This window comes from Schistocerca gregaria, chromosome 6 (genome assembly GCF_023897955.1).
Source record: "Schistocerca gregaria isolate iqSchGreg1 chromosome 6, iqSchGreg1.2, whole genome shotgun sequence".
Taxonomy (NCBI): domain Eukaryota; kingdom Metazoa; phylum Arthropoda; class Insecta; order Orthoptera; family Acrididae; genus Schistocerca; species Schistocerca gregaria.
Window position 1 is genome coordinate 541,115,296 of NC_064925.1, and position 24,526 is coordinate 541,139,821.

A 24,526-nucleotide genomic window follows, 5' to 3' on the forward strand; every position below is an offset into this window, starting at 1 on the left:
GCAACTCTTATTTCATCAGAGAGTCCAGAATATCCACACGTGCTTGCAAAAGTATCAGACGAATCCGACTACCTTGTGTTATTTGTCGTATGTCTGGTGGAGACCACATTAGGGAGGATGCAAGTAAAATAGGTCAAAAAATGTTGAAATTTTTGCTACCAGCGAGTTCTGTAGTGTATTAGAAAAATAATCTCCCATTTTCAAAGTTTAATTCGTACTGCAAAGCCATCTTGTTTCAACCAATGCGCTGTACCTTGCCGCCTTTTCTATTCGCTTCCGTTCTTGTTTGCAATAATTTATTAATTCCTACCATCAGAGAATACATCTGTGGAGTATAGAAGACTGTGAGCCCATTTACGATACCATTGATTACGATTTGTTAAAGAAATGCACACATGGTGGAACACAAAACCTGTAAGAAATCTTTAGTAATGTCATTTAGAAGAAGGGCACAAAGACAAGACTTTGCTCATCCATTGTCAATTTTTTTTTTTCAAATGATGCTTGTCTGGTGTTCCACGATGGTAATATTGGAAGTCTAAGGACCCTTATGAGACTAGGATTTAATGCTAGTTTGTTCACTGAAAACCCGTTGAAAAAACTGATGATGTGCGTACTGTTAGTTTTGAAATGTCAGTGAAGGATATTGCGGAAAGGGCAAGCCAGAAAGTTCAGGTCAGAAGAAAGAGCTCCATGAAGATCATGCACACCAAATGTCTCGTTTCAGCCAACATTAAGATAATGCTAGAAAAATCTTTTTCCCCGTTTACTGCAACTTTCATTTTTCAGTCTGTAAGGAACATTTTCTGCTGAACCATTGCAGATAAAAAGGTGAAATTTGCTACAGGATTTGCACACATTATAACACAGCTTCCTGTGATACAAAATTAATCAAACTGCGTTACTGTCAAATTTATTTAAATTTCTGTGGAAAAAAATTGCTGTATATATCATAAACTAAATTTTTTGCAGGAATTCTAAGACTTGTATTAAAAAAGTGGTACACGGATTTGTTTATCTGATTACCATAATACCCTACCACATTTTGAAAGTTATAAATAGTCACCTTCGAGAAAATGTTCCTCATATGATAGCATGAGTTCTAAAAGTAACCAGGAACGAACTGATCAAATTATTTGACAAAAAATCCATTTTCTAACCAATAACATAATGACAGCGTGCCTGAAATTTGGTTCAATCACCTCTCAAACAATAAAAGTTACATAACCTTGTATGTACCCGTGCATTTTCTCATACGTCCCCCTTAAGTATTTGAGAAACGTAAATGAAAACTTGGTTGCTAAGCGTAATTGTAAAAAGTACTTCACGGTTGTATTTCCATGCATATGAAAGATATACTCGTGTAAAATCTGTTGAAAATAAAATCTTTTTGGTCTTACGCATAAATTAAAATTTTCCGCAAGTTTCTATCTCCGTTCGGTTGAATATTTTTTCCAAGTTCTGACTTTTGAGTGGCGTTGGAGAAACAAGCAGCAGTCGGATGTTGCGACCCGCTCCTAACTGCAGAGCAGGACCAAGTTGTGTTCGGCAGCGCGTGTGGCGCTTCCCCGAGGAGGCGCCATTTTTCGGCGCGGAGCGCGCGCTGCAGGTGTTGCCGAGTAACGACATAAACAAACCGGCGACTAATTAAGGCTGCGCTGCGCGCTTCGCCGCTGTTTCTTGCGCTCTGCTCTGCTTCTGACGTCACCGGCGCCGGGCTCGTTGCGAAGTAACGGCGCAGGAACATCTGCCGGCGCCGCGGAAACTCCGCGAAATATTGCCGATCATTACGCTCCGCGCCCTGACGAATGTTTCGCCGGCGGCTGTGTCAACAGCAAAGCGAGCGCCTCTCCACCGGGACGGAATTCACAGCCCTTCAAAGGTAGGAGCCAAGTTCTGTTAGACGCGGCGACTTCCAGACGGAAACATCGGACCACCATTAACTTGATATAAGCAATGCGTGCCAGCAGAAAAACGTATTCCATAGAGCTATGTTTCCTGCTCCGAATTAAACTTCGGAATTAGACCGAATGGAAGGATAAACAAGGGATGCGACAACGCCTCCTCTTAATAATGTATAGTATCGAATCGTCGCAGATGTGGCGCCTGTCACGGAAAATACACTACTGGCCATTAAAATTGCTACGCCAAGAAGAAATACAGATGATAAGCGGGTATTCATTGGACAAAAATATTATACTAGAACTGACATATGATTACATTTTCACGCAATTTGGGTGCATAGATCCCGAGAAATCAGTACCCATAACAACCATGGCCTTGATACGTCTGGGCGTTGAGTCAAACAGAGCTTGGATGGCGTGTACAAGCACAGCTGCCCACGCAGCTTCAACACGATACCACAGTTCATCAAGAGTAGTGACTGGCGTATTGTGACGAGCCAGTAGCTCGGCCACCATTGACCAGACGTTTTCAATTGGTGAGAGATCAGGAGAATGTGCTGGCCACGGCAGCAGTCGAACATTTCTGTATCCAGAAAGGCCCATACAGGACCTGCAACATGCGGTCGTGCATTATCCTGCTGAAATGTAGGGTTTCGTAGGGATCGAATGAGGGATACAGCCACAGGTCGTAACACATCTGAAATGTAACGTCCACTGTTCAAAGTGCCGTCAATGCGAACAAGAGGTGACGGAGACGTGTAACCAAGCATTGGCTGCCCAGGGGAGAGGAGCTGTTGGGGGTGGATGGGGGAGTGGGGACAAGGCACGCCTACCAGTTGCAGTGCTGGCACTACAAATTGTGCGTCATGCTTACAGGAAAGCAGACGAAAGGCTTTGAAGTAAAACTCGCTTTAAATGTTGTTCGCAAACGAAGCTCAAATCGTCATGTACATTAAAATCTATATATATATAAATGAATGTATGTATGTTTGTCTACTATGCGCTCACAAACCATTCATCCGATTCAAATGAACGTTAATTTTCGGAATAGGTAGCGATTTACGATGAACTGATCAGGTGGGGCCTAACAGCGTAGAATAAATTGATGCAAGTGAAACGAGAAGGTATGGTATTCACAACAATGAGTGACGCAGAATAATATATTTTTTTTCACTTTAATTAACAGTCGCAGTCTTCGCATCATGAAACTGATAAAATTTAAATGCATATTCCACTAAACATCATGACCTACATAATTATATTTCAGTTTTCCCGATGCCCAGTGTACATTCATAGTGGTAACGCCATGGCGATGTTTATGGAGCGCGAGTCTCTCTATTTAATCAACAATACCCATTGTCTAATGCTACCCCATAAGTCACAAACTTTTCTTGAAAAATTGCTGTTAGCGTGCGATGTAGAAAGTTTTATGGTTCCAAACAGTGCTTGCAGGGTGCCCTAGAAGGAAGGGTCAGCATTTAGGGTTATGACAGGAACGATGATTCGAACCAAAAAAGTTTACTAAGCGCGGGCTCCAAAAGTTATAAATTAGGACCTGCGAGCACTTGTTTGTGATACACATACTCCAAAACATGCGCATTTAGTTTCAGTGCGAGACTAATACTCGCTTCATGTGATACAAAGCTGAATTCAAGGAACAAAACTGCGCCATGACTTTAAAATATGTTTCGCAGATGTAGTTTGAAAAGAATAAAGAATATAGTGCCAGACGAGTGAAGCGTGCTCTAATAAAGCAACGCTGTAACTGTTACTGTGGAAGACGCAGAGTTTGATTTTAACCTGTCCGAAACGCTTGTTCTGAAATCATTATGAGTACAAACGAAAGTAGCTCTATCGATCGGCCCGTGGAATTGTAATCACACGTGCAATTAGTGCAAATAACCTGCTCGACTTCGTAATTGTTGAATTCCTAGATACTTTGACATTGCACTGAAACTAATATCTGAATGCATGGAGTATAACTTTGTTTATTGTTGTATAATACAGTAGCGCTGCAGCTGTGAATGGCGCTAATTAACTGGACAAACAGTGAGGGCTAACAGCCATACATGATATTTGCTTTTGGTCTCCAATAGGTTCAGAGCCCTTACTGCATTCCTCTGTCTAATTGTCGTCTCTGGTGTTAAGTATTATATGAAAACGTATACTTCCTTCTAATAGCTGCAGAACGGTGAATCGAGATTTTTAGTGTTTAGTGTCGATGGACGAAATCCGATACTAGTGAAATCACAGAGCAGTGCGTCCAACAACAACGCTGTGCCAATCAATAACAGCCTAACGATATGCTGGACCTATACACTGCGTCGCAATCGACTATTTCGGAACCTTAAAAATCTTGCTCTCCGCCTTTCTGGAGGACGAATGTTCTAATCCCTGTCTGACAACCCAGTTTTGGGTTTTCTGTGGTTCCCTTAAACTAAGGCAAATTCTCGCATTGCTCTTCGAAATTGGTGCGGCGGATTTCTTTACTCATCCTTTCACCAGTCAGAGCTTGTCCTTCATCTCTGATGACCACGTTGTCGACCGGGGGCTAAAACATAACCTCCCCTTTTTTTGATATCCACGCCATTTTCTTGGGACTAAATTTAAGGAGAAACCATGGAAGTATGATTGAGAGGTGGCTTTATCTATTATGGTGAGAGTGTTTCATTCCAGAGATCATAGAAGCGATTGGACATTTCCCTAATTTTCAATTTCCTACCGAAGAGAACACTTATGTATCTATGTTCCTCAGCACGACTGTGTCTCCAATCACGTCCAAGGTAATACTCTCTCCATCTCAGAGCTTTAGTTGAAAAATTATAACTTCTGGTACTCACCTAATCCTTCAAAATTTCCAGACAGGCTCATGGCCAAGAGGCGAATTCAGGAAGAGGAGGTCCAGTTAAATAGATGAACATGAAATGAGACACATGATTCACCAAAAAGGCATTTGTTAAAGGGGTTGCAAAATCATTCATACAGCTAAATGATCGTTCACACTCAGCTGTTGTTACAGGAATAGTGCCTGAAGCACAAAGTAGTGACGGTAGATCACGAGGCTTCCTTTAATTGTCTCTGTAATCCTTGTTATCCCTGGAAGCTCTAAATTTTCTTGCTATCTCAGATTTTAAATTGTTTACAGAGAGGAACTGTACTTTCTTCTCCATACATTACATCTAGCTTCTCGTGCCATTCAGATGGACCTGACACTGTTATATGACAGAGATCATTGTAGCTAGTACTGTTTCGCAAATATACATTCATTCCACTGTAAGAAGATTGAGTAGTTAGCAATCTTGATTTTAAATTTGCAGCAAGACTCACGTAACACTGCCCTGCATGAATGATTCGTATTTCATTGGATACTGACTGATGCACAGATTTGAATTTACTTAATTAGTCATACTGTTAGTAACTTCGGCAGAATGGCCAGGATTTTGCTGCAATGAAGGAAATACTCTCACTTTTCTTTTTGCCATTTTATCTGATGTTGTTGGTATCGTTTCCCTCTTTTGAAGATTATATGAAATATATCAGATCATTCTACTAATGAATCGAACACTGTTCCTAAATTTTCTACAAACTCCGCACTTCCTAAACATTTCCGTGAACCAGACAATTTGGCTACTTCTTCTGATCTCTTGTAACATCATTCTCAGCCACGTCAGTATGGGAATGTGCACTCTGAAAATATTGCCTTACAGCTTGTAGAGTTCATTCACCTACTAAAACCCACCGAAGTGTGGAAATTTTACCAACATGTAGCATTCGTTACACTAAACCTTTTACTGATATGAGTCGTGATTTTAGTGCAAGACAAATTTATGTGAAGGATGCTTCCCATATTGAGCCCTTTATGAGATTGGAGATATACAGGGTGATTCAAAAAGAATACCACAACTTTAAAAATGTGTATTTCATGAAAGAAACATAATATAACCTTCTGTTATACATCATTACAAAGAGTATTTAAAAAGGTTTTTTTCACTCAAAAACAAGTTCATAGATGTTCAATATGGCCCCCTCCAGACACTCGAGCAATATCAACCCGATACTCCAACTCATTCCACACTCTCTGTAGCATATCAGGCGTAACAGTTTGGATAGCTGCTGTTATTTCTCGTTTCAAATCATCAATGGTGGCTGGGAGAGGTGGCCGAAACACCATATCCTTAACATACCCCCATAAGAAAAAATCGCAGGGGGTAAGATCAGGTCTTCTTGGAGGCCAGTGATGAAGTGCTCTGTCACGGGCTGCCTGGCGGCCGATCCATCGCCTCGGGTAGTTGATGTTTAGGTAGTTACGGACAGATAAGTGCCAATGTGGTGGCGCTCCATACAGTTGATTGTGGAATTTGCAGCTCTCTGCTAGCTCTGCGAGTCGATTTTCCTTCGCTGCGAACAAATGTTTGCTGGATGCGTGCTACATTTTCATCACTCGTTCTCGGCCGTCCAGAACTTTTCCCTTTGCACAAACACCCATTCTCTGTAAACTGTTTATACCAACGTTTAATACACCACCTATCAGGAGGTTTAACACCATACTTCGTTCGAAATGCACGCTGAACAACTGTCGTCGATTCACTTCTGCCGTACTCAATAACACAAAAAGCTTTCTGTTGAGCGGTCGCCATCTTAGCATCAACTGACGCTGACGCCTAGTCAACAGCGCCTCAAGCGAACAAATGTACAACTAAATGAAACTTTATAGGTCCCTTAATTCGCCGACAGATAGTGCTTAGCTCTGCCTTTTGTCATTGCAGAGTTTTAAATTCCTAAATTTGTGGTATTCTTTTTGAATCACGCTGTATATGAACTGGCATGTCAGTATCAAGTCTCTGATATTATGCAGTTTTGTAACCTGTCATCAAATCATGAGCAGTGGTTTCAATATGTTCTTGTTGCGTTGCTGTAATTCTCGTTCTAAATATGGCTTGTTGCTTAACTTCTGACGCAGATATATGTGATTTACTTACCTTATGTTCATCAAACTCTGTTGTTGAGCTTTCTTTAGCACTCCCATAGCAATTTATTTTCTCTTGCACCCATTCCTGTTAAATGTGATGTCCTTGATGCTTGATAGGAACAAAATTTGCTTCTAAACATATCTTACATCCTAAATTACCTTTATTAATGATTTTTCGCGGATTGTCAGCATTAAAATAATTCTACTGATCTGGGGTCCAACAAGGAGCAAAAGTGTGGCGTTATTGAATGAACCTAATACACAATTTATTACAAAATTTTCATAGGCACTTTCCACTGCGGCGGGTCTTTTCACTGCACTTTCAGTACTATTACTATCTTTATTCGAAACTTTTAAAATATTACCTTCACCTTCAGTGGTTTCTCCACATGTATTTTATTTTAACCATTTAGTAAACTAATTTTTCTTCTTATTTCATGACCATATACATAACATCTGATTCATAGCAAGTCCCTTTACCTACTGCTATTGCAATCGAGATTTTGTTTCAGATGTAACCTAATTTTAGATCCGCGTCTCGTTAACGAAAAACATAGATTAAATATTTGGTTCAACGTTAAGCACTAAGCTATTGTACTGATTATTACCGATTAACGTTTAACTTGGTTTGGTGCAATCGGGCGACAATGGTAAACGTCGGACGAACTAACTCATTATTGAAGCACATTTTTCTTTTTGGTCCTTGCAGGAAAGTTCAATGTCTTTATTCAGTGTTATCGTCTCACCGTATGAGATTATTTTCTATCATTTGACCGAATCAGTAAATTTATAAAGTTTTTTAACAACATATTTTATGAACTGGTCCATATCGGCATGGATTTGCGGGTTTTGAAATTTCCGGTGCTTTATTCAGGCAATTCCTGTAACTACTGGTACTGATTGCCTGTGAACCCCCCCCCCCCCCCCCCCCCCCAACAGGCCTCGCAACTGCACGCTACCTTATAAACTTCTTTGACGCTCAATACTACAATCTGTAAGTTTCAATTTTTGGTGAAATCCAATAAAGAAAAAGATCCAATAAGCCTACTGATATCAAATTCACAAAGATGAGGCGACCGCTCGCCTGAAGCGGGAAATCAGGTTCGAGTCCCGGTCGGCCACAAATTTTCATTTGTCTCCAGTAAATTGTATAACTGTGGTGTTACCGTATTCGCAGTTTACGAATACATTTCGTAATTTAGTACGGCTATAAATTGTCAGCAGTGTCTGTTCCTTCAGAGATGCATGTCTGACAGAACATTACATCGAATATTACAGACACTGTCAAATGCAGATACTCCGCTAATATCTTTCACTCCAAAGCCAACGCAGTCTGACGAGAAAAATAAACAACTGTGCGAATACTTTGGGTAATAGACACTGGGACGTATGAAAGTCTGGGTCTGTCTGTGAAGCGTGCTCGGATAGCCTAACGGACCCGGACGAGCCCTTTCGTTTTAGCCGGTAGGGTATCTCAGCGTATTCGGTCAGAGGACCGATTGTCCTCTGTAATAAAAAAAAACTGAGTAAAGAAATCAACGATCAACTTGAACGCATGTCACGTGACGTCCGCCCAGAACCAACACAACGAACTATACTGAATTAAATTAAAATAATTAAAAATTTAAAAAAACGGTTAATGTGACCGCTCGCATAAAGTGGGAAGTTCGGGTTCGAGTCCGAGTCGGGTACAAATTTTTATTTGTCTTCTGTAAATTGTGTAGTTGTGATGGTATCATATTCGCGGTTTTTTAATACATTCCATGACATTTCATTGATACCAGCGTGTAAGTTATTTAGACTAATGCCAAAAGTCGTGGGAGGCTGCTCGTTGCAGCAGTGGAAAGCTGGCGTTAGTATCTGACGCATACTGTTATGATGAACAGTTCATATCTTACGATTTTATACTTGAAACTCTGACTCTTGTCTTATGAAAATTGTATGTGCAGTTACACACTGGTGTAACAATTTGCTTATGACAACCTTTTGGGGTAAATTTAGCTTTAGTTTTGTGCAGCAATGTTAAGCCACTGCTATCATCAGTAAAGAAAAAGCATAAACTCCGAAGACAATGTAGAAACATGAATAAAGCTGTGTGATATGAAGGCAATAAATGGATGCACGTATGAATCTTAACCACACAGTATTCTTACCCGAAAGTTTAGCTTGGAATAGTCGACCCGTACATCATTTATTTTCAGCTACCGACATTTTTAACGACGAGCCAAAATCAGATGAGTACGATGAAGATATACTTTGTGCTATCGTTTTTCTCAGATACTTTAGCTGCACAATGTTGGCGTTGGCAGAGCTAGGAAAGAGTGTGCGCATATGAAGACAGTAGTTATCACTTTTCGATTTTCTATAACGAAAGTTCGTGCATTATTTTCAGACGAGTGATAAAAATTTGGGAGAGCATATTGATTTGTATAAAAAATGTCGGAAGCACCTGTTGCTGCGTCAACAACGCAACTTCAGCACTTGTCTTGTGTCACATGGTGTGAAACAGTGTGACAAAGACGTGCTTAGTTCTACGGCAATGTTTCTGTTGTTAATCAACTAATGGATCCTAAAAATTCAGGTAATAGATATTTGCTGTTGCATCCTCTAAAGCGCCATCTTTCTCTCAGCCGGAAAGTTTTCACCTTTCCCTTACAGATGCCGCCTGTTCGGAAATTCTCGTTACAAACTTCTGGGACTTTTAGGGGAGTAAGTACATAATATTTTGAGTACAAACCGTTGCTTAATTCACCCACTACTGCCTGAGGAATTGAATTTGGTGTGACGCAGTTCAGGCTAGGTAAAAATTCGAAAGGAAACACAACGAAACATCCATTTATTTTCCAAACACGTTTGTTTGTTTTGCCATCTAACATTACCTGTTTACATTATTCTAAATCAAAAAAGAACTCGCCATACTGTACGTACAGAACGTAATGTTTAAATGTCAATACAAATAAATGTGTTTAAGTGATAAATGGATGTTTCGTCGAGTTTCCTTTCGAACTGTTATCTAATAATTGTACTGCCTCACAGCTAATTCAGTTCCTCAAGCAGAAATGGATGAGTGAAACATCTGGATTCAAATCGTTGTAGAATCGGTACGTTTTTTGGCATGGGTTCCTGTTCAAAATATTATCTACTCACGTCCCTCTACAATTCCTAGAAGTTTTTAACTGTAATTTCCGAATACCCTGCATATCCTACTGTTCTTGGGAGCTTTGTATCTTTAGCAAGTTAATGAGCGACTCTCAATCCATAGTGTCAGGCGTGTTATCCTTATAACTTACGCTACTGTCCACGTGCTGTTAGTTGCCCAACGAACACTGCCATTTTTTCGGGAAAAAATTAACCGTCTACAGATTTGAATTGAACATAATAACACTGTTTATGATTATTTGCCCATAACCGCGCAGTATTTTTAAAGTATTGGAAATATATCGCTGACAATCAATTTGTGTGTTTTCGAACGTTTGAATAATATATTTGACGGATTTCTATTTATTAAACCATTTTTACGTATTACAGTCCAGCACAAGAGCTTTATTTGCATTTTCTGTTCCACTGTGGTCACCTGCGAGTTATTATGTACGTGCGCCACAAATTGTCGAGGGAGATTATTTGCTTTACTTTTTCAACAAAGTTCACCTAAAAATCGTTTATTGACATATCCTCGTATCAAACGACATCGGCCAATTACCGAAACAGTGGCGCAACCAGAATACACCCATAGTCTGACAGCTTTTCGTACAAATCATTGATAATCTATCTCACTTACTGCTGTTTTCCGACTCTGATTTACATTCCTTTCACTAATTTTAGGTCAGGCATAACTTTCCGTGACAGTATATTTCAACGTATTTCTGCAAAGCACGTATGCGTGTTATAATTTTTAACCCATTCAGATAACCGAGTATCTCATTCTCTTCCACCGAAAGTCACAGTGTAGGGATTCCATAGCCATGCGCAATATACCGGATGATCAAAAAGGCAGTATAAATTTGAAAACATAATAAACCACGGAATAATGTAAATAGAGAGGTAAAAATTGACATACATGCTTTGAATGACATGGGGTTTTATTAGAACCACCCCACATTGCTAGATCTCTTGCGCGCGTCTTTTGGTGACGATCGTGTGGTCAGCCGCTACTTTCGTCATGCTTGGCCTCCCAGGTCCCCAGACCTCAGTCCGTGCGGTTATTGGCTTTGGGGTTACCTGAAGTCGCAAGTGTATCGTGATCGACCGACATCACTAGGGATGCTGAAAGACAACATCCCACGCCAATGCCTCACCATAACTCCGGACATGCTTTACAGTGCTGTTCACAACATTATTCCTCGACTGCAGCTATTGTTGAGGAATGATGGTGGACATATTGAGCATTTCCTGTAAAGAACATTACCTTTGCTCTGTTGTAGTTTGTTATGCTAATTATTACTATTCTGATCAGATGAAGCGCCATCTGTCGGAAATTTTTTGAACTTTTGTATTTTTTAGGTTCTAATAAAACCCCATGTCATTCCAAGCATGTGTGTCAATTTGTACCTCTCTATCTACATTATTCCGTGATTTATCCAGTTTTCAAATTTATACTGGCTTTTTTATCACCCAGTACATAGTTCGATGGAACGTCGCGCAATGTAGACACAAAAGTCCACTCCATCACTTAACATTTCTGTTGGTAGCTAAAAGTTCCATTTCGACGATGTTCCTGTGTGCATTACATGTTCCTACCTCTCGCCGTATGAGGATACATCCAAAATAGTCGTATATTATCGTTCTGGTGGTCAGGAAGCTATGATGTGGGGAGGCATAATAGGTGTTCTGTCCTCCAAATCGTTTAACTCGGTACACTCATTGGTCGATGTTATTGTGACACTCTACTTCTTCCTCGTGTGTATCTTTCCCGGATTTCATTCGGCTGTGACTTTATTTTTATAGATGGCCGGCCGGGGTGGCCGAGCGGTTCTAGGCGCTACAGTCTGGAATTGCGCGATCGCTACGGTCGCAGGTTCGAATCCTGCCTCGGGCATGGATGTGTGTAATGTCCTTAGGTTAGTTAGGTTTAAGTAGCTCTACGTTCTAGGGTACTGATGACCACAGAAGTTAAGTCCCATAGTGCTCAGAGCCATTTGAACCATTTTATAGGTGACAAAGAGGGTGTTCGACGAATGGACTGCCTGCCTTAGTTGAATCCTATCGAACACGTGCTGTATGCATTAGGGGAACGTATTACAGCACGTCCACATGTACCAGCCATCATCCAGCAGTTGTTAACCGAAATTATCGAGTATGGCGCGCCCTACCATAAGAATCCGTTACCAAACTTGTGACCAGCAACGGAGAACGTTGTGGAGCATGTGTTGACATCCGTGGTGATCACACATCCTATTAAGAACCATGAACCGCCTTCTGTAACGTCCAGGAGACTATCAGGAATCGTGATGATTTTAGTGTAATTATTGTCTTTTAATAAATATGACATTTCTGTTCGTCTCATTGCGGATGTCTTTGTTACCCCTGTAGTATAATGCAGCAGTTCTTTCTTTTCATGGCCTGAGTTTAATCGCGTTAAGTTTCTTGGCAGTGCCACATCGTGCGAAAGCTACTTTTTAACAGCGCAATTCGGAGAATGTTCAGGAAGCAAAGGCAGTTGCAATCGCGGTACAAGAGAGATCGGGAGAATAAGGACAGGCAAAAGTTAGTAGAGATTCTTGTTGCTGTAAAAAGAGTGATGCGCGAAGCATTCAACCACTACCACCGTCATACCTTAGCAAAAGATCTTGCTGAAAACCCAAGGAAATCCTGGGCTTACGTAAAATCGGTAAGCGGGTCGAAGGCTTCCATCCAGTCACTCACTGATCAGTCTGGCCTGGGAACGGAAGACAGCAAAACGAAAGCTGAAATTTTAAATTTAGCATTTGAGAAGTCTTTCACGCAGGAGGATCGTACAAACATACCGTCGTTTGAGTCTCGTGCAGATTACCGTATGGAGGACATAGTGATAGACATCCATGGGGTTGTGAAGCAGCTGAATGGGTTGAAAATAAATAAATCACCAGATCCTGATGGGATTCCAATTCGGTTTTACAGAGAGTACTCTACTGCATTGCTTCCTTACTGAGCTTGCATTTATCGCAAATCTCTTGCCCAACGAAAAGTCCCGAGCGACTGGAAAAAAGCGCAGGTGACGCCTGTATATAAGAAGGGTAGAAGGACCGATCCTCAAAATTACAGACCAATATCCATAACATCGGTTTGTTGCAGGATTCTCGAACAAATTCTCAGTTCGAATATAATGAATTTCCTTGAACAGAGAAGTTGCTGTCCATGAATCAGCACGGCTTTAGAAAGCATCGCTCCTGCGAAATGCAACTCGCCCTTTCTTCACACGATATCTTGCGAACCATGGATGAAGGGTATCAGACGTATGTCATATTCCTTGACTTCCGGAAAGCGTTTGACTGGGTGGCCCACTGCAGACTCCTAACTAAGGTACTAGCATATGGGATTGGTTCTCAAATATGCGAGTGGCTCGAAGACTTCTTAAGTAATAGAACCCAGTACGTTGTCCTCGATGGTGAGTGTTCATCGGAGGTGTGGGTATCGCCTGGAGTGCCCAAGAGAAGTGTGGTAGGTCCGCTGTTGTTTTCTGTCTGAATAAATGATCTTTTGGATAAGCTGAATAGCAATGTGCGGCTGTTTGCTGATGATGCTGTGGTGTACGGGAAGGTGTCGTCGTTGATTGACTGTAGGAGGATACAAGATGACTTGGACAGGATTTGTGATTGGTGTAAAGAATGGCAGCTAACACTAAATATAGATGAACGTAAATTAATGCAGATGAATACGAAAAAGAATCCCGTAATGTTTGAATACTCCATTAGTAGTGTAGCGCTTGACACAGTCACGTCGATTAAATATTTGGGCGTAACATTGCAGAGCGATATGAAGTGGGACAAGCATGTAATGGCAGTTGTGGGGAAGGCGGATGGTCGTCTTCGGTTCATTGGTAGAATTTTGCGAAGATGTGGTTCATCTGTAAAGGAAACAGCTTATAGAATGCTGGTGCGACCTATTCTTGAGTACTGCTCGAGCGTTTGGGATCCCTATCAGGTCGGATTGAGGGAGGACATAGAAGCAATTCAGCGGCGGGCTGCTAGATTTGTTACTGGTAGGTTTGATCATCACGCGAGTGTTACGGAAGTGCTTCAGGAACTCGGGTGGAGTCTCTAGAGGAAAGGAAACGTTCTTTTCGTGAATCGCTACTGTGGAAATTTAGAGAACCAGCATTTGAGGGTGACTGCAGTGCAATTTTACTGCCGGCAACTTACATTTCGCGGAAAGACCACAAAGCTAACGTAAGAGAGATTAGGGCTCGTACAGAGGCATATAGGCAGTCATTTTTCCCTCGTTCTGTTTGGGAGTGGAACAGGGAGAGAAGATGCTGTTGTGGTACGAGGTATCCTCCGCCACGCACAGTATGGTGGATTGCGGAGTATGTATATAGATGTAGATGTACTTCCGTCCTTAAGTTATGCACACCAGTGTATGTACAATAAGATAATAAAAGCCATAAGATATCGATATGCAGAAACATAGATGACGGTAGTATGGCGTACACAAGGTATAAAAGGGCAGTGCATTGACGGAGCTGTCATTTGTACTCAAGTGATTCAGGTGAGTAGGTATGCGACGTGATTATGGCCACACGATTGGAGTTAACAGACTTTGATTGCGGAATCATACTTGGAACTAAACGCATGGGACATCCCATTTCGGAAGTCGTTAGGGAATTCAGTATTCTGATATCCACAACGTCAAGAGTGTGCCGAGAATACCAGACTTCAGGCATTACCATTCACCACAGATAACGCAGCTTCCGACGGACTCCACTTAATGGTCGAGAGCAGCAGCGTTTGCGTAGAATTGTCAGAAACACTGCGTGAAATAACTGCAGAAATCAATGCGACTAACGTATCTGTTAGGACAGTGCGGCGAAATTTACAGTTAATGGGCTACGGCAGCAGGCGACCGATACGAATGCCTTTCCTAACAGCACGACATCGCCTGGAGCGCCTCTCCTGGGTTCGTGGCCGTATCGCTTGGACCATAGACGACAGGAAAACCGTAGGCCGGTCAGATGATTTCAGCTGGTAAGAGCTGGTGGTAGGGTTCGAGTGTGGCGTAGACCCCACGAAGCAATGGAGCCAAATCGTCAATGAGCCACTGTGCAAACTTAGGGTGCTCCATGATAGTGTGGCTGTGTTTACATGGAATGGACTGGGTCCTCTGGTCCAACTGAATCGATCATTGACCAAAAATGGTTATGTTCGGCTACGCAAAGACCAATTGCAGCCTTTCGTGGACTTTATGTTCACACACAATGATGTAATTTTTCCGGATGACAATGCACCACATCACTAGGCCGCAATTGTTCTCTTTTGGGTTGAAGGACATTCTGGACAATTCGAATGAATGATTTAGTCACCCAGATCGCCCGACATGGGATGTAATCGAGCGGTCAGTTCGTGCACAAAATCCTCCACTGAAAGACGACACTTACGTAGTTGTGCGCGGCTATAGAGGCAGCATGGCTCAGTATTTCTGCAGGGGACTTGTTAGGACTCTTACAATGAAATTAACACCCTTAGCAGCTTACAGGTGTTGACATGCGTCAACGGGGACAGATGAAAATGTGTGCCCCGACCGGGACTCGAACCCGGGATCTCCTGCTTACATGGCAGACGCTCTATCCATCTTTTTTTTTTTTACTGACAAACGACATATTTATTGAACAAAAATGTAGTAGAAACAGCATTCAAAAACAAACAAAAGATCTTGAAGAAACACAATGTACGTCAAATCTCAGAAAAGATACAATCAAGAACTTTACCGATTACACTCAAACAAATTAGTATTAGAAGAAAACGATTTCGTGTAATACTATCGGCAATTGAAACTTCCTCGCAGATTAAAACTCTGTGCCGGACCGAGACTTTTTTTTTAATCCTTTGCCACTCTTTTTTACATGATTACATTTAGGGAACGTGTACAAATGACAATTCTAGTAACTAAGTGTTACAAGTAAGTGTTACAACAACAAAGGTGGCATAAAAGAGTAATCCAAAAATAAAAACATAAATCACTGATGTAATTCCAACTAAAAGGTTCTTCAATAATGTAGCTGGTTCCACTGGGAGCCTCGTCATCGTTATCTGATATCTCCAATTGCGCCTTTGAAGGGCATCTGCAACGGAGACATTCAGCTTCGCTAGTGCCTCAAGGAATCCATCTGAGCCACCGAGGACATAGAGGATTGCGCGACTGCAGGGATTTATCTCTGGCACGCCTCCCGCGAAACCCACATTCTCGACGTCTTGTCCCACACTACATTCGTGGTGCCCCCACCCATTATACTCATTACTCGCGTCAAGTTGCCGATTCCCGTAAGAGTTCGGGCACTGTTTGTGCATTCGCACAGAAGAAGAAGATGGTCAAGATACCATCTTAGTATATATATTGTAAGGACTCGTTGAGTTACACCCTATATATATCGCGTTACGGGTATAAGTGCGGATATTTCTGTTGGTGACTAAGGGCGGTGTACTGAACAACATTACATCACTATTTGCGTCATTTACAGACTAATGATTATAGCTATTACAAATTACATGTTTTTAGATTGAGTAGTACCTCCAAGTACATGTGACGGGAGCATGCAGTTAACGCTTATTTTCCTCTAGGCAGCAGGTCAGACATTGCCGTGTGTACTCAAAACGGATAGCCTATACTGCAAGGCGTCATTCACTTCTGGGCCCAGGTACGGCCATGCAGAAAATGTCAGGTCATGAAATTTGTGATATGTTTGTCGGAAGATTGTTCGACGCAGAGGAGAAGCAACCAGCAAGTGTGAACATATTAAGGTACCACGTATAAAAATATCTGCGCTTATACCCGTTACGCCCTTTTTCTTAACCACAGTGTCATGAACTTTTCCTGTGTTGCTACACATTTTAAGTTTAGTCTACTATGGAAAGTGCAGCGAAACTCGACTCTGTCCATAGCTCTAAACTTTTTAAGTTCCTAATGAGACGCATGTTACTTTGAAATGTAAGCTATAATAATTTACATTCAATTTCGAGACAGCCTGCACGAGTGAATCCCCCAACGACATTCCGGGTTTACCAGTAATTCGAACGAGCAGTGGTTTCCTACTCTCCGAACTCTGTGAAAACATGAGTAAAACTTTTGATCACTCAGTCAGTTTCACATCCGCGGCCGAATTATGTAGCGGTCTAAAAATTTCATTTCGATTCTGCGATGCTGAGTGTCATTCGTAAACATTAATTTTTCTTCGCTATGTGAACGAAACTAATACGTTAACTGTGAGGAGTAGTTTAAGTGTCTTAAGCTATGCTGATAACAGTACTCAGATAATAGTTGCAATCGAAGTGTGTTGCTTGTTAGTGATTAAAGTGATTAACTAGAGTTTGTTGAAAAAGGGGGAGGGAGGGGTGGTATATTATCACTGCTACATGTCCTGCATGACGCTGTACAGTGTCTCAGCAGACTGTTTGGAGAGTTATGGTGTTAATCGTAGACAATGAAGTACAGTCTGGCGATCAGGCACCAGAGTTCACCACCTTTGTTTCACTTGCAACTGAAATACTGGAGATTAAACTTCGTTCCACCCTTCCCATAGCTATGTCGTTAAATAAGGCGGAACCTAACAAATTTTATTGTAATGAAGAGCCATTAAACATGAACGACTGCAAAAAAATGGTTCAAATGGCTCTGAGCATTATGGGACTTAACATCGGACGTCATCAGTGCCCTGGAACTTAGAACTACTTATACCTAACTAACCTAAGGACATCCAACACATCCATGCCCGAGGCAGGATTCGAACCTGCGACATAGCGGTCGCGCGGTTCCAGACTGAAGCGCCTAGAACCGCTCGGCCACACCGGAACGACTGCATTTCGAAACTCTGTTTTCTAACGTTGTGTATGGCAGTGGCCTAGAAAGTCCTTAACCACTGAAAAGCAACCCACATTCCCCAAAACATCACGAAATTGTCGAAACAAATGTCATCTGTCACCTGACATAAGCCAGTATGTCACGTTAATTTCTGTAGCGCTCTCCTAGCAATTGCTCTCCAGATCCGATACATTTTTTCAGTATCACCATTGTTATCAAGGAGCATGCCGACATGGAAAACTGACAGTTATTATTCAGCATTTTAATTAAATCCTAAGTATCTACAATTTGTTTTAGCAATAATTCTGAATTTATTAATTAACTTAAATATGTCAGTGACAAAAGATATTGTTTTGCAGCAGGTGTTCGAGGAACTGAGGAATGAATCTGAACGACTGGCTGAGAGACATGTCGGCTTTTGAACCGATGGTTTTGCAATTTGTAAGTATCGGTAAGGGATAAATATTTAACGATAAATATCAACTACTTTGTACATCTATAGATATAGCTAGTCATCCAGTCTACTGACTACTTGATCTACGTGACAATTGTTTGTGGTGTAGGTTTCTTCAGTATTTTTTAAGTAAAGAAATTCAAGTAAGAAGAAAAAAATTATTTGTTTACAAGTACAAACAACGCTTCCTTCCCATCACTGCTTCGGGCCATGTTTGTTTTTGCAAGAATTTGTGTCACAGAAAATATAGATCCACCTACATACTCAACATTTCAAACACGTAACTGCTTTGCGCTTAAATTACTTTGCTGTTGGTGGAGTACACTCATTACTCAATTTGCAACTGTCCCCTGTAAATCTCATCGTATCATGGGAATTCTGGTGTGTACTTTGAAAGAAAACAAGATAAGAGTGTTGCAGGGTTGAAGCTTTTAGTCAGTCTGTGGTGCGGACTCGCCTAGTTCAATTTGGGGAACACTGCCAATACAAAAAGGCGCGGGTTCAATTCATGATCCACTACAGGCTTTTAAATTGTCGTGTACAATTATAATTATGTCTTTATTCTTCACTCAGCTTACTTTTGTGGACGATAGATGGAATTTCATATCATTCTCCTTAACTTCTCTAATACACCATCGTGAATTTGCAACAGGTAATGCCACCTCTTGTTCTTCCTCCTTTCTTCGTTGAACGTAACATTCTTACTTAGGTGGAGCTATTGGCAGAATATTCTCTCATCATGTTCCTGTCATACTCTATGGGCCAGTAAGACAACTGTGTGGATACTTTTCTGAAACTGAACTATGTCTGGGTCATCCACCTCTCCTTTCCGTCAGCAGTAGCGCCTTTAAGATATTCTTTCCAATATGACCTGCAAATGGCAGTTTAGGTCCTCTGACTTTTCAGATTGTTTCCACGATTAGCTATATCCTTTACTATTCCACTTATTAGTTTATCCAGACCAGAAACAACAGATATCATTTTCGTCCAACCGTTTCGAGTAACATTAATTACTTCTTAAGTTTTTCGTAAAGTTTTCATCGAACTACTTTCAGATTATTTTTTTACCGTTTCACTCTCAAAGAGCGCTCGTAAATAAACGGACACTTAAATCTTTCCGTGCGATCTCTAATTTCTCTTATTGTATTATGATGGTAATTCCTGCAATGTAGGTGAGAATCAACAAAACATTCTCGCATTCGAAAGAAATGGTGGACGAACTTTCGTGAGAACATGTCGACGCAGCAAGAAACGCCTTTGCTTTAATGATTGCTGCCCCATCTCGCTTTTCATATCCGCTACACTCTCTCCCATATTTCGTGATAATATAAAACGAGTTGCCCTTTTTGAACCATTTCCATATTCTCTGTCAATCCTTTCTATTAAAGGTTGCACAGAAATACTCCAGCAGAGTACGGAAAAAGTCTCATCTTCTAAGTAAAACGCGGTCTGGTTCATCTTAACAGCGACATTATCTATATGATCGTTCCAGTTTAAGTAGTCCGTAATTGTAATCCTTACGTATTTAGTTTAATTGACAGCCTTTCTGTTTGCGCGATTTTCGTGTAACTCAGATTTAACGCATTCTTTATAGTACTCATGTGCACGACCTCGGATTTTTCATTATTTAGTGTCAGTTACAACTTTTACACCTTACAGATATCTTGTCTAAACTATTCTGCAATTGGTTTTGATCTTATCGTGGTATCTAGATGGCAAATGACGGCATCATTTGCAAACAATCTAAGAGGTCTTCTAACGCAGGAAATCCAGTGACGCCTGTGGTCTGAGGATGACACGGCGACCGGACGGTACCGTTGGGCCTCCAAGGCCTGTTCGGACGGAATTTAGTTTAGTTCTAACTCAGGAACAACAGTGGGCCTATAACATTTCCTTGGGAAACACATATGACATCTGTTTTACTCATTGACTTGATTTGAATTCTGGAATATTTTTTTCGTACTCTTTGGTGAAGGAACTTCGTTAAAATCGTGTTTCGTAACTCCGCTTTAGTGGCACTGCCATTGGTAACATTATCACTTCTATCGTGCATGGTAGGGATTAACTGTGATTAGCCACTAGTGTACTTTACGTACGACCAGAATCTTTTTGAATTTTCTGCCAACTATCGATAGAGGGTTTCGTTGTGGACACTGTTAGAAACTTCTCGCATTGAAGTACACGCCAAATTTCCGGCTTCTGTGAAACATCGCCAATCTTGGTGATTTTGCGTACTTTTAAAAATCTGGCTTGCTTTTCTCGCTGCTTCTGCAACAGCAACGTGTCCTGTTTCGTTTACAATGTGGGATCTGTTCCCTCTGCTATTAATTTGTTTGCTATAAATCAATTTACATCAGTACTATTTCTCTGAATTTACACCACGTCTGGTGTGCGCTTATATAGTTAGTTTGTCAGGAATGAAGAGAGTCTCTTAGGAAGACACCAAGGGAATTTGTATCTGCTTTCTTAAATAGATATACAGGATGATTATACTGAAAATAAAGTAAAACCTTCAAGACGCTGTAGAAAACACGCCGCTGGTCAGAATGACGTCAAATTGCAACGGAATATTATCGGAGAGTGGGGAAAAGTATTGCACAAGAAAAAAATAGTGTGAAGTTTGGTCAATGCATGGCGCTGTCTGTGTCGGGATGGGGTTGATTCGATGGAGGAGACCAAACAGGTAGGTCCTCGGTCTTATGGGATTAGCAAAGGATGGGGAAGGAAGTCGGCGGTGCCCTTTGAAAGGAACTATCCCGGCATTTGCTTGAACCGATTTAGGAAAATCACGGAAAACCAAATCAGGATGGCCGCACGTAGGATTGAACCTTCGTCCTCCTGAATGCGAGCCCAGTGTGCTAACCACTGCGCCACCTCTCTCGGTATATGTGTCAGACTGCGTAAATGAAAATATCCGTCATGCGCACGGAAAATCCACAGGCAAACCAACCAGCACCACTTCCTTCTGTGTAGGTCACTGTGTGGTGCAGGTTTACGTCATCTTTTATCATAGGGCCATTTTTTTTTCAAAGAGACAAGTGCTTCCGGTCCCGCTACCTGTACCTTCACTGGTAAGCACTATGAGTGTCTTTTGCGCAACCACGTCATTCCAGCTCTCCAACAGCGTAGATGAGTTGATGGGATTATTTTTATGCAAGATGGCGCACCTCCGCACATTGCAAATCCAGTTAGACAGGTGCTGAAGCGCCATTTCGGAAATGCTAGAATTATCAGCCGCCATTTCCCTACAGCCTGGCCGTCCCGATCACCTGATCTTAATCCGTGTGACTTCTGGCTGTGGGGCTATCTGAAAGACGCTGTGTCCAGTGTTCCCATTGCAAATTTAGCTGAATTGAAGGCACGCATTGCGCAACACATTCTAAACGTGACCCTGGAAACATTTCGATCATTTGTGGACCATGCTGTTTTTCAATTTCAGCTTGTTGCAGAAAATGATGGACAGCATATTGAACATGTTTTCGCCAGTCACATGAAAATTAATAATCTGATTTGATTTTGATTTATGCTTTTTATGCGGTTTGTGCCTCAGGCTAATTAAAAACCGATTTTTCCCATCCGATGTCATATGACCTTGTCGTGGTGGATGGGCATACTTAACTAACAGTATCACGGCTGTACAACCATGCACACTGAGTAGTACACTTTGTTTAACGTGAAACGTACACCTTAGGCATTGTTGTATGATTCATTTGTCATTTGTAGTCGACCACTATTAAATTATGATGCTTAAAGTGCCATCTATTGCTACATTTTGTAACTATTTATTTTTCTTATGACTTACGTTTTCCCCCTTATCCGATAATATTCCGTTGCAATTTGAAGTCATTCTGACCAGTGTTGTTGTTTAGACAGCGGTTTGAAAATTTAACTTTAATTACAATCACCCTGTATTTTGAGTTCATTTTTGGCGTATTTATGTATTACGATATTCAGCCTCACTACAACGACTTTGTGCTCACTACTCCTTGTATCGCCATGATGTTGTGTATTTGCACTATACTATTTGTTGCTAAGAGTTCAAGTAAGTTATCGCAACCACTTACACTTCTAGAGGACTCCAGAACTGCCTGCTCAATTTGAATTTCAGACGATATTTTATGCCTACCGCCGACTTTAAGCAACTATTTTCGCTAACATGTAACTCACAGCAGCAGAATGTTCAGATGGTCCTACAAGAAAATATCAAGTGAGGTGAGATGGGGTCCACGAAACAGGACGTTCACTGCCTGTCCGGTTCCCGGGAACGTCTGAACTAGGTGTCCAGGAACCCTCAATCCAAAGTTAGGTGGCGCTCCATCATGTTGGAAACACATCCGTCGGCGAATAACAAGTGGGTTATGTTCAGATGGTCCTACAAGAAAATATCAAGTGAGGTGAGATGGGGTCCACGAAACAGGACGTTCACTGCCTGTCCGGTTCCCGGGAACGTCTGAACTAGGTGTCCAGGAACCCTCAATCCTAAGTTGGGTGGCGCTCCATCATGTTGGAAACACATCCGTCGGCGAATAACAAGTGGGTTATGTTCCACGAACCTGAGCAGTGTATCTCTGAGAAACGCTGTGTACAGTGGTGTATTTAAACTGGGAGCAAGTAGAAACAGGCTTAGTCCTAATACTAACTATGCCTAGCCATATGTTTAGTGATAATCTGAATCTGTATTGGTGGCTCTTCACAACTGTGGCGTAAGGATTTCCATCGGGCAAAGCATGACTGTTGCACTTATTTAGCATTCCGTCTCTGGTGAAACAGGTTTCATCCGTGAAAAGCACATGAAAGTGAAGATCGACTGTAGGGCGCTGCAAGAACCATTGGCTGAACACGACACGAGGTCCGAAGTAGACGACATGCTGCATTTCCCGTAATACATGCCACACAGCACTCTGCGGAACATTCATTTCACGTGCAACTGATCGAGTACTGGCTGCTGGCGCCTCATCCACTCGATCAAGCAACTGAGTCTTCTAGGTCGGAAGTCTGTGTGGTTCGTTGTCCATATCGGTCATTATACTGTGACACCAATAGCTCTGTTAAACCTAATCTTTGGAATAGTTTTGGAAATATGGCGTGAGCCGGATGTCCTCTAGGACGGTATTTGGTCCTGGACCACTTTTCTGCCTCTCTGCTGCTTCTATTTGCTTGCTCTTAAACGAAAATCATGTCTTCAAATTCCGACACTGGGTAAAATTCCATTTCATGAGGAGATTAGTATTTGACGTCCCGTCGACAACGAGGTCTTTAAAGACGGAGCATAAGCTGCAATTAGGGAAGGATGCGGAACTGAATAGGCTGTGTCCTTTCAAAGGAACCATGTCCATTCCATTAGGACTGACCGATGTTAGTATTTCAACTTGTAAACACAGACTGGCGTCTATTACAGTACAGACATTGATTGCTCCTGACAGTACACGGTGCGCCATGTGCAGTGGATTAGTTGAATTATTACGAGAATTCCAACCTCTACACCTAATTGCTCGTCGGGATTGTCTACCCTACAATCTTAGCAACAACAGCACCACTACGTGTATTCCATTATATTCCAATCAACTTTCTAGTTGGTCGTTTCAGGACCAGGGTCCCTTATCTCATTCTCAATCATCCCTGAAAATTTGAAACATCATCGCGGATTCACCCTGTATATCCACTTGAATGCATCGATCCTATTTTCGCATGGAAGTCGTGGACACCCGATCACTGCGAGCAACAATAAGGCGGAACGACAAGCTGCATTTTAGGTAGTCTACGATCCTCCCGTTATGGAATTCCGATACCAGTAGGCGTTTATCCTTTTTATATGAGACATATCATGATTTTCTCGCAAACAAGCAACACTAAAGTGCGATTTATGAATGAGAGACCCGCTACGTAATCTTTCCTTATGTACAAAATGCTGATGGCTTTATTCCAAACTAGCTTGTACAAAGCATGTACATTTCCATATCAAAGCATGTACATTTCTTGCATGTTTTGACGTTTGTTGTTTTCTGCCTTCATGGTTTTTGCAATTTTATTCGTTGTAAGTGTGTGTGTGTGTGTGTGTGTGTGTGTGTGTGTGTGTGTGCCCGCAGGCGCGCATGTAAGAGAGACAAGCAGTGTGTCAGTGTCTGGAATGATATTTCTGTAACTTGTAGTAGAAACAGAAGCCTAAGCTTACAAATAAAAGGCAACTGCACCATTCAAATTGCAGTGGATAAT

General features: G+C 41.6%; 1 protein-coding gene across 3 annotated transcripts in view; it reads left to right on the forward strand.

Moving 5' to 3' along the window:
• Positions 1–24,526, forward strand: part of LOC126278376 (uncharacterized) — a 355,754-nt gene that overhangs the window by 103,077 nt on the left and 228,151 nt on the right. For 2 of the 3 annotated variants that reach the window (XM_049978452.1, XM_049978451.1), the window contains one exon: positions 18,219–18,300. In XM_049978452.1, the coding sequence (XP_049834409.1) occupies positions 18,241–18,300 (60 nt within the window). In that variant the 5' untranslated portion in view covers positions 18,219–18,240. The remainder of the gene's footprint in view (positions 1–18,218; positions 18,301–24,526) is intronic. The other variant, XM_049978453.1, reaches the window with a different exon arrangement.